This window comes from Callionymus lyra, chromosome 3 (genome assembly GCF_982586985.1).
Source record: "Callionymus lyra chromosome 3, fCalLyr1.hap1.1, whole genome shotgun sequence".
NCBI classification, from domain to species: domain Eukaryota; kingdom Metazoa; phylum Chordata; class Actinopteri; order Syngnathiformes; family Callionymidae; genus Callionymus; species Callionymus lyra.
The window spans coordinates 22,180,044-22,198,914 of record NC_141820.1 but is presented as its reverse complement, the minus strand read 5'-3'; the positions used below and the strand labels follow the sequence as shown (position 1 = coordinate 22,198,914).

At 37.6% G+C, this 18,871-nt stretch overlaps 1 protein-coding gene across 3 annotated transcripts in view; it reads left to right on the top strand.

Moving 5' to 3' along the window:
* Window positions 1-18,871, top strand: part of LOC148083852 (USP6 N-terminal-like protein) — a 56,289-nt gene that overhangs the window by 14,508 nt on the left and 22,910 nt on the right. Inside the window, exon 1 of one of the 3 annotated variants that reach the window (XM_087787040.1) lies at window positions 6,273-6,412. The exons of 1 other annotated variant lie outside the window; for it this stretch is intronic. In XM_087787040.1, the coding sequence (XP_087643166.1) occupies window positions 6,343-6,412 (70 nt within the window). In that variant the 5' untranslated portion in view covers window positions 6,273-6,342. Of the gene's footprint in view, window positions 1-6,272; window positions 6,413-14,923; window positions 15,148-18,871 lie in introns of those variants that run through there. One more of the 3 variants, XM_087787041.1, reaches the window with a different exon arrangement.

The following is an 18,871-nucleotide window of genomic DNA, read 5'->3' as shown; positions in this document are numbered from 1 at the left end:
CATTGTTTGATTTCCAGCAAACAATTGACTAAGCTAAGATTATTACGTGTTCTGTAATTGTAACTTTAAGCATCAATTGTGAGCTGTGATGCTTAAAGTACCATCAGAATTCATCACAGTGTCTTTCGCCCTGAGGCTCGTAACTATATTGCATTATTGTCATAACTGTCAAATATCGTTAGAGCAATAGCGAAATATAATTGTGACCTAAATCAAACAATGACACGGATCTGCCTCGGCATGTCAGCCGGCTCTCATCTGCATTCAGCTGCACGGGCGCCATAAGTGAACGGCGGCGGCGTCATTAATCAACATGCTGAGCCATCATCAGCCAGACTAATTCAATCAAAGCTGCCACGAGGGTGAAGCGTTGGAGTTTTGGTTATTCATTTTTATTTCTGCAAAACACTATAGTTTTTACAAATGTGCCTGCTGTTTTTCTTTATGATAGTCTCCTTTTATTCTCAATGTAAAACTCCATTAACTGATATTTATTGTTGTTGATTTTCACACGAGTCACTTAATTGATGAGCTACGGTCGACCGAACCGACTCTTTTATCTGACTTGTTGTTGAGAGAGAGTGTGTGCGTCGGCGACCCCGGCTGGACTTGTCTAGTCTTCACTCAAGTGGTCGTTGAGGCAAACTTGTGAGAACCTTATTGATTCGGTGTTTGCGAGATGACCCTGGTACCAGAGAACCTATGGGCGCTGTCAGAGGGAGACAGAAAGAGTTCCATCAATAACAGACTTCCTCTCGCCACGGGGCCAGAAGGTCAATCCATATCTCCGCAGGTGACTCTACTTTCCTCACTCACTCTTTCCCTGCTCCGTGAGACATTGGAAATATTATCTTTAAAGGGCAACTAATGTGTAGATTTAAGATTTTATCCTAAAGTGATCTTGGACCTCTAGTGTACTCATCAGTATGTGTCTGTTTGTACAAAACTCTTTTTATTGAAATATATACATTATTAAATGTGTTCAAGCCTCGCTCACTGATACCACTCGTTTTTATTCTTCTGGAGATTAAATCTTGTTTACCATAACCATACCGACTCTGCTGTGATTGGTCAAGCATCAAGGTTTGTCACTGTGCGTCATCAATCCCGGAAGTCGTCTCCACCTCCGTGGGGCTTGTTGTATAAACAAAGCGGGGCATGATTACAGATGGCCGGAGGAGGCGTCTTGCAAACGTTAAAACGCTTTTAATTCCAAATATTTCTTGATAACTAGCGCACTTGCATCAACTTGACATGACGGTCTCTCTCTATTATTACTGGTTTCATCCAGCCACTTTAAAAGTGCCTAATTCCGACAATTTGCGCATCCAAAAATCGGAGCGGCGAGTCAAAGCGGAGGAAACGTGTTATATTTTACAAGAGCAATATGTTTGAGTGAATAAATCACGTGTGCAACATCATCACTCTCTGGATCGTGAGTCACCACAATGTGATCCTGGGACGTTTTTCTCCTTAAATGCGTCATCGATTTGGCAGCTATATACATGAGTCGGTTGCCAGCCCATGGAGTTGTAGAAAGTTATTTAACGCATTTCTCTCGTCCATATATATTTTTCAGATCCTATATTTTAGACATGGTAATGTACTAACTAGACAAGTTTCTTGTATGACTCTAATGAGAATGAAGAGCCTTTTAAGGTGTTTAGAATAGAATAGAATAGAATAGAATAGAAAAAGCTTTATTCATCCCCAGAGGGGAAACACACTTTCACAACAGCGCAGTTTAAAAAATAAAGTGCAAGGAAAAAGAAATAATAAAAGAGATAATACAAAATAAAATAAAAACGATCTTAAGAATATACAATTATTTACAAAAATTAGAAATTTAACACTATTAACAAAATAAAATAGAATAAAATAAAATAAAATAGAAATAAAAACGGGAATAAAAATAAAAAGCACACGAGAAGAAAAACACACTAAGGATTAGCATGTTTCGTCAGCAGTTTCGTCATGTGGCAGCTTTTTATCTATTCTCTGACATTTAAATCTGGGGAAAAAATGTTTCAAACTTTTTATAAGAATTTAAAACTGGCTTGATGATTCATCCTAATCTTTTATTTTGTTGGGAGAGCGAACCAAGCACACTTTTAACACCAGACGTCTCTTTAGTCCCGAGGCCCCAAAGCACTTTAAAGCATTGCTTTAAAAAAAACAAAACAAAAAAAAACATTTATTGTGCCTTCCAGTACGGACTAAAAGCGTGTGAAGTCCTGTGGTGCCACAGAAAAATGCTGCTGCTGCTGTGCCAGTGGATCAAGTGTTCTAAAGCCAGGTGTGACTGTACGACTGCATTAAGTGAAAGGTTGTCACGGTCATGCTTGTGAAAGGGTGCACTCATGGGGTCAGAGCCTAGCAACTGCAGGGCTCCAGTACAGCAACAGCAGCGCCGTAATTGCACCTCCTGGCTCCGTGCCGTGGATCGACATCAGAGCGATACAAACGCATGTACGTTTGAATACCAGTGTGCTCTTATCACAGGTCTTTTGATGAGCGTGCTCAGGCGGGGGGGGAATCGTGTTTCTTGATGTGGTTCTGTCCCTGCTGGGGGGTAGCGCTTGTGTTCCGGTCCATTTGTATGCATATCTTTCAACATGGCGGAGCTAATGGCATGTGTGCACGACGGTGTGATCATGTGTGTGTTGGGTGAGGTGTCGCAGCTCAAGGTGACTGCTGGGTCACTCCATCTTCAGAAGCGCCTGCACACATGTAAGGAGAGAACATCACTCACCGACGGGTATATTCCGCCTGTGCTGAGAAATACCAGGAATGATTGGATGTGACTTTTTCTTTTTTTTTTGTTTGAAGGCAATAAATAACATTTTATTGCTTCATATTGTACTTTAATATGTTGATTTATTTGGTGATTTAAATACTTTGACAAAACTGTTTCTTTATGCCCTTTTTTTTATTAACATTGATCACATTGTTAAAATGAATGACAGGGAAGTGACAATAATTCAGTTCTTTATTATTAAATCCTATATTTCATTCAGTTCCCTAATAGTTTTTGCTGCATAGCTTCCTTTGGTTTTGATGCTTTAATTTATCAGTGTCTGTAGGAATATGTTATTGGCATTCCACGACCCATCTCGATCTGCAGACTTTTTCCAAATTACTGCTCGAGGGAAACATGTCGCTCTTTTTCATGTATTTATTCGACCCTGGTGAACTCGGAGTAGAACTTTAAAACTGATCATGTAGAATTTTTTTCTGACAGCTACCCAGGGCATATTCTTAATCCTTTGCTATTTTATTGCTTTTGTTCTGTCTTACTTTCCTTACAGCTTAGTCCTAATAAAAGACGACTACATTCGTTTAACAAATGCAGACTTTTTTTTATCCATCAGCTATTTTGCATAAACATCTTGCTGCTCAAAGTCATCTGTCATTCAGACATTATTTATATTGATATTTTACCCATTTACTCACGACGAGAAAAATGTTGAATTATTCTATCATAAATTAAAAATTGCATGATCATTTGTTGTGTTTTATATCCATATTCGCAGACTTTGATTCCTAATCTTAATTACTTTTACCTCATTTATGTAAATGCAGACTTTTTTCTTTAAACTCATATTTTATTTTATTATAGTTATTTTGTGGTTTACATTTAAATCAAGTGTGTTATAAATCAAATAATATATATATATAATTTTTTTAATTTACAATTCACGTGCAAATATTTATGGTGGTGTTCGTTTTTCTATTGCAATTAAACTTCCATCGGCTAGATAGAGATCCGTTGATGACTGAGGATGAGAGGATACAGTCGACTCCAGCAGCTTTTAGAGCTAATGTTTAAGAATTTTGGTCAGTTAATCGAATTCTCGCTGGACCTACAAACATTTGTTTTTCCATATAAAAAAAAAAAGGGAAAAAAATCATAGAAGATGGATATTGTATCAAACTTAAGACTTGTTAGGACTTTACACTACACAATGCTAAGGGCTGTAGCATTGGAAGCAAACTTGTATTATTTTGAGATGAGTTAAATTAATAACTGCAGCAAGGGAATACATTTCCCATTAGAAATATAAATAGATTCATTATTGCGAGATGATGCAGTTAGAGAGAGGGCGACTGGCAACGGATGATTTAATGCGGAGCACTGGAATCAAATTTCTAGATAAGCTGGTCCCTAATGAGAAACCTGGGACATGTAGAGGTATTATTTTGACTTCAAATTAAATCGTAGACTGTGTCTTGTTTGGAAACGGTCTGTGGAGAAGAAGATAACCTTTACAAAAGTAGGAAAGTGTATAATTCATTTGAGGGAGTTGAAATGGTGTGAAGGATTTCATGTCCCAGTCCAATGATCCAGAGGAGTAACATTTTAGTTTTTTATTATCGTGTGAGATTATTGCAAATGCTGAAAATGGGTACTTGACCTTTTTTTTGTTTGTTTGAAAATGTATTAAGTGCGCACAGTTTTTTGGTACCACATTAAATTCCCTTTTGTTTGTGTCTTCCTTCTTTCGGGTTTAACGGCCCCTCACCAGAGTCCTACTATATATTGTGGTAGTTTAATTCCCCACCTCTGTTCTGAATATAAAAATATTTGCCTCCCTATTTTAATTGTGATTAAAAGTTAGGCCGAAATTAAAGGAATCAGTTAAAATGTGCTAAACATTCAAAGTTTTAGATTGATTTAGTTTATGCTGAACCAGAATGAACAGCATCTTATCGACTGAAATATCATCAAGCTCAACTCGTGTGACTTTTCCAATAGTTTATTAAACTTTAACTGGCATTTTTGTTATATTAGGAATATTAATCGTGATACATTTAGGATCTAGTTGGATTCTTGTCTCTGGTGAAGTTGATAGTAATGATAAAAACATTTGTTAACTTTTCTTAAAACAAGTTTAAACTTCAGTCAACTTTTAAAACACATATAAAGTAGGGATACAATCAAATAAAAACATCCCTCATGTCTATTTGATATTAAAGGGTTAGTTAATTCAAACTTCACTGATGTTTCTACTCACCCTCATGTCCACCAAGGTTTGGCATCTTTTTAGAGATATAGGCAAACGTGTTTGTTCATTTTAATGTAGCAACTGAGCGCCCAGGGACAAACTTCCTCCAAAGAGACGCTTAAAACATTGAACTACCTCCATACTGCTCGTCTGTAACGTCTATCTTGTATTGAAGAGCAGAATTGTTACGGAAAAAATTAAAAACAAGTCTATATTTTACGCTCATTTGTGGCAGACTTTAAACAATATTTACTTTCAGATTACTACCTGTTTATAGCGCTGTTAGTTTTGCAACGTCTGCTACAAACGATCCTAAAATATAGACTTGTTCAAGTTTTTCTGGAACAATTCTTCTCATCAACGCTTCTATAAAAGATGGACTTTACAGACGAGAACTATGGAGATATTTGGAATTTTAAAGGAAGTTCGTCCCTGGGTTGCTTCATTAAAATGGACATACATTTTTGCCTATATCTCTAAAAAATATACATAATTCTCAACTCTTGGTCGATATAAGGGCGAGTAGAGAATGAGTGAGGTTTGTATTTTGGCTGAACTAACCCTTTAAGTTTAGCGTGAAAGAGGGTTGTTAATTTAGGTCATCGGTTCTGTTATACACATACAATATTCAAACCTCGCTCATATTCGCTCACAATAGGAAAGAAAAGAGAGGGAGTGCAGGGAAGAAGAGATGGAAGAGAAGAGGGAGCTCTGTGGCTCATTAGTTGAAATACCGGAGATGTGAGAAGCGAACGGCGAGGGAAGATGCCAGGCTTGTATTGTGTGCAAAAAAAAAAGCACAAAGAGTGACCATTAAGTGATGCTCTCTGGGATATATATTGATCTTTTAGGTTTTACATTTTTTTTCTTGCATTTGACAAAAATAGGAGGAGAAACTGCTCTATTCTGCCTCGCTCTCCCTTTAAAGAGTACGTGAGAGCTCTCCAGCTGGGCGACACAACGCACTCGTCGCACACGAGATGAACATGTTCAGTTCGCGGCTTGTGGGGGCTTCCGACAAAAAAATCCTTTGCCACTTCCAGCAGCAGCAGTTAAATATTTAGACCACTTTGAGAATTAGCATAGAAGTACCCGCCGCTGCTCCGTCGGATTAACGTCTGGAAGAGTTTGGAAGTGTGGGCTCGACCTGATGCCGACTCGCAGATGCGACGGTGAATCCTCTGGATATTTGACTCACTTTTTCGGAGGACTGGATCATCTGGAGGTGATCTTCCAGATGTGGATTAAGTATTGAAAGTGATGACATTGTTTCACTTTGGTGGACTAAAATGGGCTTTCTGCGCCCGTCGGCGTCTTCGGTGGCCACTGTCTGACCATGCAGGTCTTTCAGATTGTCAAAGAACTGGTTTCACCGTCCAGGAGAAGAGCGGCTGCAAGATTTGGAGGTATGGTTGGCTCCACTTGTTATGGTGTAAGATGGCAGCATTTTGTTGAAGTATGATGCTGTGTTTTAGATTAACTTCCTTTTAAGTTGTAATGTGAAAGCAGGTTCACTGATCTCTTTAGCTGGAATGTAAAATGAAACAACTTGCAAATAATATCAATTTAGTGCATTGACATGAATGAATAGGAAGACGTTTACAAAAAAAGAATACCTATTTTACTGCAGTAATTGACATCAAAACAATCATTTAAGGTTGTAGTATCTTTCAAATCCTCCAAATGGGTTACGCAATAATCAACCTTTATCTGTTTGTATATAATCAGAATCAGAAGAATTTTATTCCCAGTTTTGTAAAAACGACACTGGAATTTTTTTGGTGGCAACATAAAAAAAAACATATAAATTAAAAAATTGCATTTAAGTTAAATATTCCATCTTCATGATCCGGACAGCAGTCGTGTAGAAAGAATTCTTGACCCGTGATATTCTGCTTCCTATTGATCTCAGTCTAGTGCCGGACGGGAGCTGTTAGAACAGGGGGTGTCCCCGGTGAGAGGGGTCAGCTACGGAATAAATTCCCTAAAGGGCCACGTCATTCACTGGCACTATTTTTTAAAAACCATAATACCAATTGATTAAAGGGACAAACAAAAATACACCATGACAAAATGATTAGGTTTGGAAAATATACTTTGGCAAAAAAGGAAAAGACTGTATATTTTGTATAGATATTTCATAAAATGCTTATGTAATACCATTTTATATTAATTTAATTAAAATAATCTCAGGTATGTAGAGTATCTTTTTACTTGTGAATATTTTTACTGGTATATAAAAGCAGACATTAGTGGATTTTTCTACAACTCAAAGAAATCAATAGGACTTGAACCACTGTTCTTCAGGGAAACAAACGTCAGAGTTAAGGTTAAATTACAGCATTGTAAAACAATGGCATGATTTCCCAAACTGGCAACATGAAATGTGAAGGTACAGCAGGTCAATTTGAAAAAAAAGTTTGAAAAAGATACATTTTGAATGTAAAAAGTTGAAACACCCATTCGTCAGACTCTACCCCCAGAGCAAGACACCATAAACCCCTCAGTCTTGAACAACAAATAATATTTTTGTGCAATTTATTTTCAACAGTATTGTATCACTAACAAATGGCTGTTGAGTTTTATGTATACATGACTATTCTAAAAATGATCTGTTTTTTTAGTCCTGTACTTTCCACGGGTGACTTATTCTCTAATTTCTGTGTTTTTTATTTAATTATTTGTTTTTATCGTAGTTCAAGGCATTTTACATGAAGCCATTATCTCAACTGTAACTTAATTTAGTTCATTGTTAATTTAAGACGTAAAAAGACTAAAGTGAGCAGCAGTTGTTCATCATTCCGTCCAGGAGTTTTAAAGATTTGTAATTATTTGGCGATGGAGAGACCAGTCTTGCATTAAAAGGTGATTGTTGTCTCTTTACAAGAATTCGACAAACCTGCCTGTGCTTCAAGCAGGCAAAGGATTTCAACTAGAGTTGCTATTTTTGGCAAATATCCCAACAGTTGTGTACAAATAATAATACGATTCGGGTTCCCTTGTCTCCTGACCGGTGAGGCACAAGCGGATTTTCTCCAAAAAAAAAAAAAATGTAGCTGAAGGTTAAACGGTTAATGTGCTTGTGTGTGTGTGTGTCTGTGTGTGTCACTGGTTGATTTGTGAAGAACTTTCCTTTTTTTTGTTACTACAGCAACATATTTATTACTGCAGGAACCTCAAGTCTCTGGTTCCTAATAAATATGGAAGCAAAGTAGCCCAAGGGAATGAAACACCTGCTCCCTCCTGTCTTGCACCTTCCCGGCCTGAGTCTGGATCAGATGGGTCAGTGTGACGCGTGTCGAGCTGTGTGGGAGCCATTGAATAGTATCAGACAAGGAAAGTGTTGCTGTTTGATTGATTCTTTCTTCCTTTTGTTTAGAGAACAAAAATATTTCTTTATTCTGATCGGCCTCACAGACGGAGGTGAACACACTCAAGGTGATTTTGTTGGTGAAGAAAGTGGTGCTTTTTCCTTTCAAGTCCTTCCAGCCTTGATTTATTCATTGAAATCTGGGTATAGACTGGATTAAGAGAGAGTGAGAAACAATCTACATTCCTTCCAATCAGGCTTTTTTTTTTGTGGGGGATGGATTATTACATTAAGGGAGACAAATCAATTGATTCTTGGTCCTTCTGTAAAAACCTTCTCTGCAAGAATGATGCTTATCTGACTACTTCCAGGGCGGGTCACAGAGACCAATATCCCTGTGTATTCAACCTTTCTGGGTCTGACTGAGAATGATGATTATCACAGACAATGTCCGTAGTATTGATGGGTAAAGATTGAGGGAGCTGTGGCGGTGAAAATAAACAAGTATTTAATGGGAGAACCATGAGTGATTAATGCGAATCTATGAATGTGAAGAATTCATGTTTCACGCTGTTTACACTCCAGAGGAGATTGTCAGAGGTCGTCTTTGATAGAAGAGTTAAAGCAGCTCTATGCGATTTTTAGTCAAGCGACGCCAGTGGACTTAAGTGGTGGTGTTTAGCACGACGGGAGACCACATTTCCCATGAGCACTCGTCGCAAAAGTTGCCATGTCCCGGTTTACAGCAGTTGGACGAAGTCTCCAGACTTTCATTGACTTAATGAAGGATGGATATCAATGAGGTAATGAATCAGATTGTGGATAATGAAATATGATACGAGTTATGACCACTTTGTAAATAACATAACAACCAGCGTAAAATCCCACAAAACGCCTCAAGTCACGGTATACGAGTCATTCAACTAGTTTTTAGATGATGTGTCACTACATGTTATTTTAGAACACAATTATTAAGGTACACAAAACTACTCAGTGTTGTCTGAAGATGCTGGAAGAGTGAAAAATAATGCTTTATAGGACAGTAGTGAGTGCTACCATGATATATGTTTTTTAGACAAGGATGGAAAGCAGATATAGTTGCTGGAAAGATGAAGATACACTTACTTTACTACAGTTGGCAGGGAAGCTAAGACCAAGTGAAGACACCAAAAAAGATAGGAGTGACAGGTAGTAAAGGTTGTCTTGTACCCCTAAAGGGAGTTGCTACAAGAGAAACATGGTCATGGGTTCATCTCCTCATATTTACTGAACTTTGAGCCAGTTTTCTACTCTTTCTAGTAATTGTAGCTTTTCATTTGTTTTGGGATCTTTTAATACATGATTGACAGCTACAATCTGCCTCATAAATCTGAAGAGTTCTGCCTTTTTGAGTGCATCACAAAAACACAAAGCCGAACAATCGGCGTGTAGGAGTGTTGATGCAAATCCAGGTTGTCAGAGAAAGTCTAGAATGCATTAATGTAACGCCCACTGAAACAATTACCCAAAAATAACTTGTACTTGCAATTCTTCTTGTCTATGATCATTTATTACAAAGCTCTGGTGTTGTTCTCCTGTTAAACACAATGGTTGTGTCTGTGCCAGGCATTATGCTTTGACAGCAGAATATTCTAATCATCTGTAGCAGTAAAAGATCCATTACATCTTCTTGCATGTACCGGTATTTCAACATTGGCTCTGAGTCCTGTGCACTGTTCACAGTGCTACTTGTCATCTGCCAGCTGGCTTTAATAACCGCTTTAATCTATCAACTAACCCCACTCGTGCACTCAATTAAAGCACACAACGCAGCACTGCAGCTTTGTGCTCCGTCGGCTGGTTGATATTTTAGATTCAAGTGTCTGGAAGTCTTGCCAGGCAACTGAAATGATGCAGAAGACGCTTCTCCTCCTACTGTGCAGGGATCTGGTGATTAGCTTGACACACTTTAACACTCGTTTTTTTCATCTGAAGCACAGCTTCTCATGCAGGCTAAACGACAAGTCTTGTTTGAGTCCCTGGTTGTTGGAACACTATTTGGTGGCACTAGTTTCTGGTGTGAGATGTGGGTGCTGGAAATAGGACAAACATTTGAGAGGCTAGATTGAAAATGAGAATATTGTTTGTCAAGACTTTCAACTGTTTACTCAGCGAAACTTGTTCTAAGACCGATTGTTTGAAAACAAGCATGAGGATATAGTAAGTAAGTAATTCTTATTTGTATAGTGCTTTTCTAGACGAGGGTCACAAAGCGCTTAAACAATCAAAACAATACTCAATAAAGTATATACTTTAAAGGTCAAGATAAAACTGCTAACACAACAGGAGTTCCAAAAAATCAAGGAAAAGCCTGAACAAATAGAAACGTCTTAGGATGTTTCTTAAAGGAGTCAGTAGACTCCATCAAGCAGGTTAAAATATAAATATTTATCTGATAAACGTCATCGATCAACAAACCTTTTTTATCCACGGTTCAAGAATAGAAATGTGCTCAGACGCAACATTTTTTGTTTTCTGAAAGTTCATTAAAATGCTTGGTAAAGTGATAGTTCCCCCAAAATTTAAACTTATTCACTCATTTTCTACTCGCCTACCCACCCTCATGTCGACTAAGGGTTGGAATTATGGAATTATTTTCAGAGTAATACGTTCCTTTTCAGAGTTATAGACAAAAACGTCTCTCTTTAATGTAGCGACTGGAGCTCAGTTGTCTTCGTCTTCATCTTTGTCCAAAAAAACACTTAAAACAATCGTCTTGTATTGAGGCCTCGACATTAGTAATTGTTCAGAAAAACATGAATAAGTCTATATTTTAGGCGTGTTTGTAGCAAAAACGCCTTGTCTCTCAGCTCCTGCTTCAAGTGTTTCTATATTGAAACGCATTGCAAGTGTCAGTGCGAAAGATAAACGCTGATGTCCTTGAATTTTGCGCTAAAAAAATACTTGAAATATAGACTTTTTTTCCGGAACAATTCCTAGTGTCGAGGCTTCAATAGAAGATGGATGTTACACAGGAGCAGTATGAAGGTATTTGGAATTTTTTAACAAAGATTTTTGGATGAAGAAGACAACCGAGCTCCAGTTGCTACATTAAAATGACCATATATTTCTGCCAATAACTCTAGAAAGGAGCAGATTACTCTGAAAATAATCAAAACCCTTAGTATAAAATGAAAGAAATTTGAATTTAGGGTGGACTTTCACTTTAACTACTGTAAAGTTGGATAAACCCAGACATAAACAATTAATCAATAAAGTTTTTTACCTTACATATTCAATTTGCCAGATGTTAAAATATACACCTCATTCTTTCGGTTGCCAATTTTTCCTTGTGTTGTTCTTTTGACTGCCAAAGAATGATTCATACTCTCTATTCTGCAGCCGTCCTTATATCGGTCCATCGGAGTTCCCTCCTTTCTATTATCTTGAATCGATGCAGGACAGTTTTGGCGATGGCCTTTAGCTGCATCAAGACCTGAATCAATGCAATGAGTGAATGTCGCCCTGTTAACTAGTTGAGGTCTATGAAAAATGCGGTTAAGTGACATTGCCCGGACAATTGGACATATAGCAATGTATATGGTAAAAACTATCTATATTGGCGTGTGTTAAGTATTGCCTCATCTGGGTGTTGTTCTGATGCTCGGGCTGCTGCTCCTCATTCGTCCTCCGAGGACGACCTGCGGGTTGAACTGAAGCTGTGGAAGCAGCAGGACCTCTCAGTGCTGCAGTGTGTAGTGGAGGGAGGAGGAGGTTTGAAGGGTGGAAGGTTTTGGATGAATATCAAATCCTTATCAAGACTTCACTGCTGCAAAGCTGCAGGTCTGTCCTGGTCAGCAGCAAAAGAACCCGCTTTAGCGCTGCATTATTCAGCAGCTCCTGAACTTTATTATTTATTTCTTGCACCATCACGCTCCCTTTGCTGCCCTTTTAAGTTGATACAACTTCTGAATACAGGTTTGAATTTGGAGGCAAAGTTGCATGCTAGTTTGTTTCATGTTCTTAGCCCGGGGGGGGTGTTGGTCTGGAGCCCCCCTGCTGAAACCCTCATTGTACCAGGAAGACTAATTGCTTGTCTATCCTCCCGAAAGGGCAAAGCTGTAGCTCGACTGCTTCTTCCTGTACTCATGGACAAGGTTTTGGCTGTTGTTTACCTGGATTTATGAGTACACAGAGGAGCCGTTCTCTGCTCCGACTGACGGATTTGGCAGAATTTATTGTACCCCATGTGGAGTTTCATTGAATTATGCATCTCATGTCTCACTGCAGTACATCTAACAATAATCAATAATAGATCGATTCGGCTGTTGTAATAAATACAAAGCAAAGAAAATAAATAATTGTGAATCAATACATTTAGCATAAGCTATATCAAAACATAAATACCACACCATGTAGATCAGATATGCACTCTTGTGCTAAAAATTTGTTGTCCATCTGAGATGTTACTTAGTATTTTTTCTTCCCTGTCATTATTGTTTTAATTTATCCATGTTTTTTTATTCATCTCACATCTTTTTCTTTGACTTATTTTTACACTTGATCTTTATTGTCTTTATTTTCATTTTCATGTCTTCTTTGCTGCCTTTGTCATCTTCATCATATGCATCATATTGTTCTTTGCCCTCTTTTACTTTTTTGTGTTGGTCATCGTCCTCTTCAGCTTCTTTCTCTTCTTTGTATTCCTCTTTAATCTTATATGTAGCTTCAATACTAATACTTCTATTGCCATTATTAATTTTATACTTTTAATTCTTATTCTTCGCCAGTCTTTTTTTTTTTACACTGAAAATGTTTTTCTACCGTTTATTTATTTATTTGAGCACAATCAAGACACAACCTTGTTATTACGCACATTAGCTCAGTCAGTGTTGCTAGTAAAGCTGGTAAAAAGATGTAAAACTGCAAATCCTGCTTTGTACGTATACATTCAAAGGTACTATAAGGTTGTATTTTACAAAGTTTTTTTTTTTTTTTTTTTTAATCCCAGACTAATAAGCTTACATACAATTCTTATGCCTTATCAAAATGTATAAATCACTTAGTTACTTAAGTTCCTCGCTTAAGCGCGTCATTTAAACTTGTTAAGCTGTGTTAGCGTTACGTTTGTAGAGATATTTTAATTCAATAACCTGCTACACATCTGGATGTTGCCAGCTTCTAACGTTTCATTTTTTTTGGCAAAGTAAAACTCAACCATGTTATGTTTAAGAGACTCTGCCACGACTTGTCTTTTCTTGTTAAGGTTAAAACTGATGACGTGGGTGTGTTGCGACCAGATCCAAGATGCAAGATTTAATTACTACTACTGGAAACTGTACCTGTGTTTCCGAAGAAGCATTTTCTTGAATTGATTCACATTTACATCACAGTGAAAAAATAATGGTTATTAAACTCTGAAGTGTAAATATTTCCCTTTTAATTTAAAAATTCACAAGCAAATTCGAATTTCTATTGAATTATATTTTTTACAAATATTTTGCTAAAACATTTATTACCACTAGATATCAGCAGATTAAATTCAAACGGAAGCTCCAGAGGGATCAATAAAGTTTTTTCTATCTATCTATATATGGAAAGATAGATAAAATCAAGGATGTACATGGCACCACACTTGCTGTTTGAATCTATGGTAAAGTCTTACAGAGTGAATAGCAGTTTATCCAGAAAAGTAATTATTCATTCCAAACCTTTTTCTTCTCAATCAAATTAGGAGCTAATGGTTTGTGAAATTGTGTGAATATAACAACTTTTGAGCGAGCGCACTCTCTGCCAATGACTCATGAATCACCACTTTATTTGAAAGCCGTCAAGTCTATTGTTTTAGACTGGATGATTTTATTATTAAAACAATAGTTTATTATTAGGTATTAATTGTGGGATCTAAATAACTTTTTTTCTTGTTTAAGTGCCACAGTTTGGATAGTTTACAAACAATTCCCTATGTATTTACCATTTTCAAGATGTGTAATAATGTCTATTTGACTATGCCAGCTTCTTTTTCAATATCAGAGGTGATAAACATCACAGATCAACCCTCGGGAGAAGCAAAATTGTTTCCTGCATGATGCGGCGAGGAGATAAAGCCCGACAATAGAACATCTCTCATTCTTTTTTTTATGGTGGTTCAATTATGCCAAAGTCCCCACCCTTCCTTTCTGCGCTGGTTCACATCACGAAATTCCTCATGCATCACGCTCCTGCTCGTAATGGATTTTTTCATACAAACTGTTTATCATCCTACTGTCACAGTCGTCTGTCATCAGCACTTCTCAACTTTAATATTTTTTTATTTCATCCAAGCGAAAGAGGGAACTTTTCCAGTGGAGCCTTTGGCCTATTATTACATACATATGATACTAAAAATATGTTTGTTGCCTTCAAGTGTTTTTAATTCCAAATAAAATAAATTATAAAGTTTGATTTGACCGTTTAGATTAGTTTTGTGACATTTACTAAATTCCGTCATTGACTCGTGGACAGCGGTTTCTTCTGTGCTGGGCCCAAGAAGTGTTGAAAGCAGCCTGTTGTGGTGGTGTTGTGTTTGGGCGGGGAATGTTGTGAGTGGGACTGACTTGCTCCTGAAGTCACATCTCTGTCTCCACACCGAAACAAACGCTGGCTTTGTGGCTGGAGATTCTCTGATCTCACTTCTCGTTGCCACTTGCTCACGTTTCCTCTTGTACGGTCGGAGAACGAGCTCTCGACGGGGATGGGATCACTCGGATGGGTTCAGATGCTCTTTGTGTGTGTGTGTGCTGGACCCGCCAGGACTGATGCGTACTAAAGCTCTAGACCGTTCAGAGGACCCACGAGACTACCTGAAAAAAGGTGATTGTTTATGTTCTTGGCTCTTCAATCATTTATTTTCTTTAATAAAACTGTGTTTTTTTTAGACGAATATACTTGATATTCAAATGTTAAAAAGGAATATTGTAATATTTCCAAACCAGAAATATGGTCTACCTCATTCTAAAATGCTGTTTGGCTGAGATCACCTAGTACTACAGTAATACAGCAGATATTTCACAGCAAACCTTAATATGCCGCACAGTGAGGCTAAATCTCATGTCCCAGTGTTGAAGCATGAATGAAGCTGGTGCTACAACCTTGTATCGAGGTATTTTGTTGACGGTTTTACTGTTGCAGTTAATTGTTGGTCTGGTCGTCACACTAGAAAATTGTTATTTGTTTTCCGAGGTCCTGTTAAAGTTTTTCTTGTGAAGTTTGAGGGTTTGACATGCAGACAATGACGACTATTTTGACTGCACTGCAACACTCGTAATAGCGGTGTGTTGTAATGCTGTTGCACCAGTATATGCATGTTCTTGCTTGTACAGTAGGATTGAAATATGGTACACAGAACATTAATAGTAAACAACTTGGCTTTTGTACTATACTGGAATTAACTTAATGGTATCAACAACTTATTTTGTAAGTTCTTTTGGTGTAACTTGTAAAATCACAATATGGCTCACAATTTATTTTCGTTTGTTGGATAAAACTGAATGGTGTCCATCTCTAGAACAAACCTTTTGTATCTTCTATGCAGAAGTAAAAGATAATGCGTTCTTTTTTTCACTTTAAGTTCAATGCCACTCGAGAGCTTCAGCAACTGACTCGCCTATCTTGGATTTTCTGCTGTTTACTATGGACTCTTACTTAACAGCCTCTTGAACAATAAGGCATTTTAAATTAACTTGTGGATCATTCTAAGAAACTATTGTCATCCTGTAAATTCTTTTATGTCTATTATGAGATCTATTACTATATAGGAATTGGCGGACTTGGGGGAGCTGTCCATGTACTTGTCAGTCACAATCCTTATAAAAATACATTTCACTCTACTTTTGAGAGCTCATCAAATTGACTGGACACAAAAGGAATCAATTTTCGTACAATAACCTACAATGTACTACATTTATAGCAACATATCAGTGGTTGACCTTGATGCTCAGCTAAAAGTATTTCATTCATATAAGTATATACTTTATTGAATATTGTTTTGATTGTTTAAGCGCTTTGTGACCCTGGTCTGGAAAAGCGCTATATAAATAAAAATTACTTACTTACTTACTTACTTGTATGAGATTAATTAGAGTATAACTGTCCTTCATCATTCAAATGTATTTGTGTTCATATTGGACAAATCCATTTAAACACAATTGTGTGCATATAAAAAAATACAGGATCGTTCGGCCATGTTTCTTCCTATACTTATTATTCCTCTTTGCTTGTTGACACACACACACACACACACACACACACACACACACACACACACACACACACACACACACACACACTTCAACATAAGGAAGAAAGGAACTAATTACGGCGACCAAAAGAGGCTTCAATGGTTGCAGTGGGCACAAGACCCGGTGATTAAGTCCGCTGTGTTGTTCACTATCAGCTTTTCTCTTCGACAGTGCTGATAATAAAAAACCTTAAACGTCCAACTGGGTACTACTGTCATGTAGTCGCTAACCTAACAAGGAGATCGATCCACTCTTGCTTGACTAAACAAATGAATCACATCCGTGTCTTTGATGCAATAGTTTTCAGTTCACTGCTTTCATGCTTTTATTTTACAATTAAGAAATCCATTCGGACATCTATTGGTATGTTATTAGAATCATTTCTGTACGCCTAGAAAACCTTCAAACAGTATAATCCAGTTTAGTTTGAAGTTCAGTGAAGTCGATCATGATGTACAGTAGCTCTATATTATATAATACTTTACTGCACTTTCGTGAACTATCACAGTGACGTCATTGACGTTAATTCCTACATGGTGTGATTTCAACACAACGTCTGGGAGTGAAGGGCAGGATGTAGACAACTGCCGATGTCCAGCTGGACTTCATGGGTGACGATCAGGGACATTTTCAACTCAGCAGGGCAGGCACAGTTAGCCAGGGCTGAGTGGAGGCTGACTGCAGCTGGCAGCTGAAGGTGGCACTGATAAAAGGTCAACATTTCTTTGAGGCTGACACATGGAGGAGAGGGTCCGCCTGGGCAGTACTGCAGCGCCTTAAGGTCAATGGAAGCTATTCAATCTGACCACGTTGTATGTCTTGGCCTTTTTTTGCCTCTTTAGCTTTTAGATGTCACAACGTGTTAGTATTGGATGTACAGTAGTACTAGAGTTTGACAGTATTGTAGCCCTAAAGAAAAACTCAAAAAACATTACTAAAGCTGGGCCAGGAATCAAAGAATGATCTCCAAAATCAACACAGAATTTATTTGGCTCTAATTTCACTATACAATCACAGAATTATCGCAATTTGTTGAAGACCGTCTTGGAAAAAGTGAAAGTCTGCAATTTTCAAATAATTACAAAAGCATTCTACACACTTACTAAGTCATTTAAAGTATTTGTAGTGTTTCAAATGTTGAAGTCTTCCTCTCCAAGATGCAGTATTAGTACTTCATCATGACCATGTTTTGAACTTATTACTTTATAAAGTTCTCTCCCGTCTTAAATCTCAGCAAACTAGAGGTTACAAAGCCAGAGTGGTTATGATGTAATTATTGTCACTCCTCCTCCAGCCAACTTTAATCACACCCCACTTTGTTTAAACAACAAGTCCCTTTAAGGCAGAGAGTTCCAGGATTGAGGCGTGATGACGAAACTTGATGTTCGACCAATCACAGCAGAGTTGGCGTGGTTATTCTAAACAAGATTTTATCTCCAGAACTTTTTCAGTGGGCGGGACTTAAGTACATTTTCGTGTACATGTAAATATCATTATTAAAAGAGTTTCGTACAAACACACACTGATGAGTCCAATAGATACAAAAGTCCAAGATCAATTTAAGAAACTTAAATAAACACATTAGTTGACCTTTAAGACAATCTTGCTAGCAACTGCACACTACCCTGTAACTTCTACTCCTAATAATTAAAAACCTTTCAATTCAAGTAATCTTGTGAAATATCTCATTGTTGCCAAGTAAAAGCATAGAAGATGTGCTCTTATTACTGTCTTTACGGTAATCCCCTGCACTTCTACTGTAGGACCATCCAAATATAGACCAGATTCACCTGCACATGTATCAACTCTGACCTGGGTTTCTCTACCCATATACTCCTGAATAATAAGTAGAAAGAAAACTATTGTTTAAAAAAAAAATCGGTTTCAGAGTTGTTCAGAAAAGATAAACAATTGAGTTGAAACAAAATGTGCGAATCGCCCTTTTAATGATTCCCTTTCTTCATTTCACTCTCATGTCCCACTTGACTTTACATGTCATTTTTAATTGGAAACCGCCCTGAGCAAAGTCGTAACCTTTGAGCACTCCTCGGAGCATATTCTCAAACACTGTGTCAACATTTTAAGGCTCTCCATACCAGGGGCCGTTTGAGCTAAAACACTGGAGTTGTTTTTAAAAGTCGTCCCTTAAACCGTCTCTAAGTCCATGCCAGTAAATAAAAACATAAACTCCATCTCTGTCCAGGCTGTCGATATGATCCTCGGAGCGTGTAAAAGCCTCTAATTGCATTTAGCCGACGTAGTCCCACTGTGGAATACTAATATGGCTGTAAAGGATT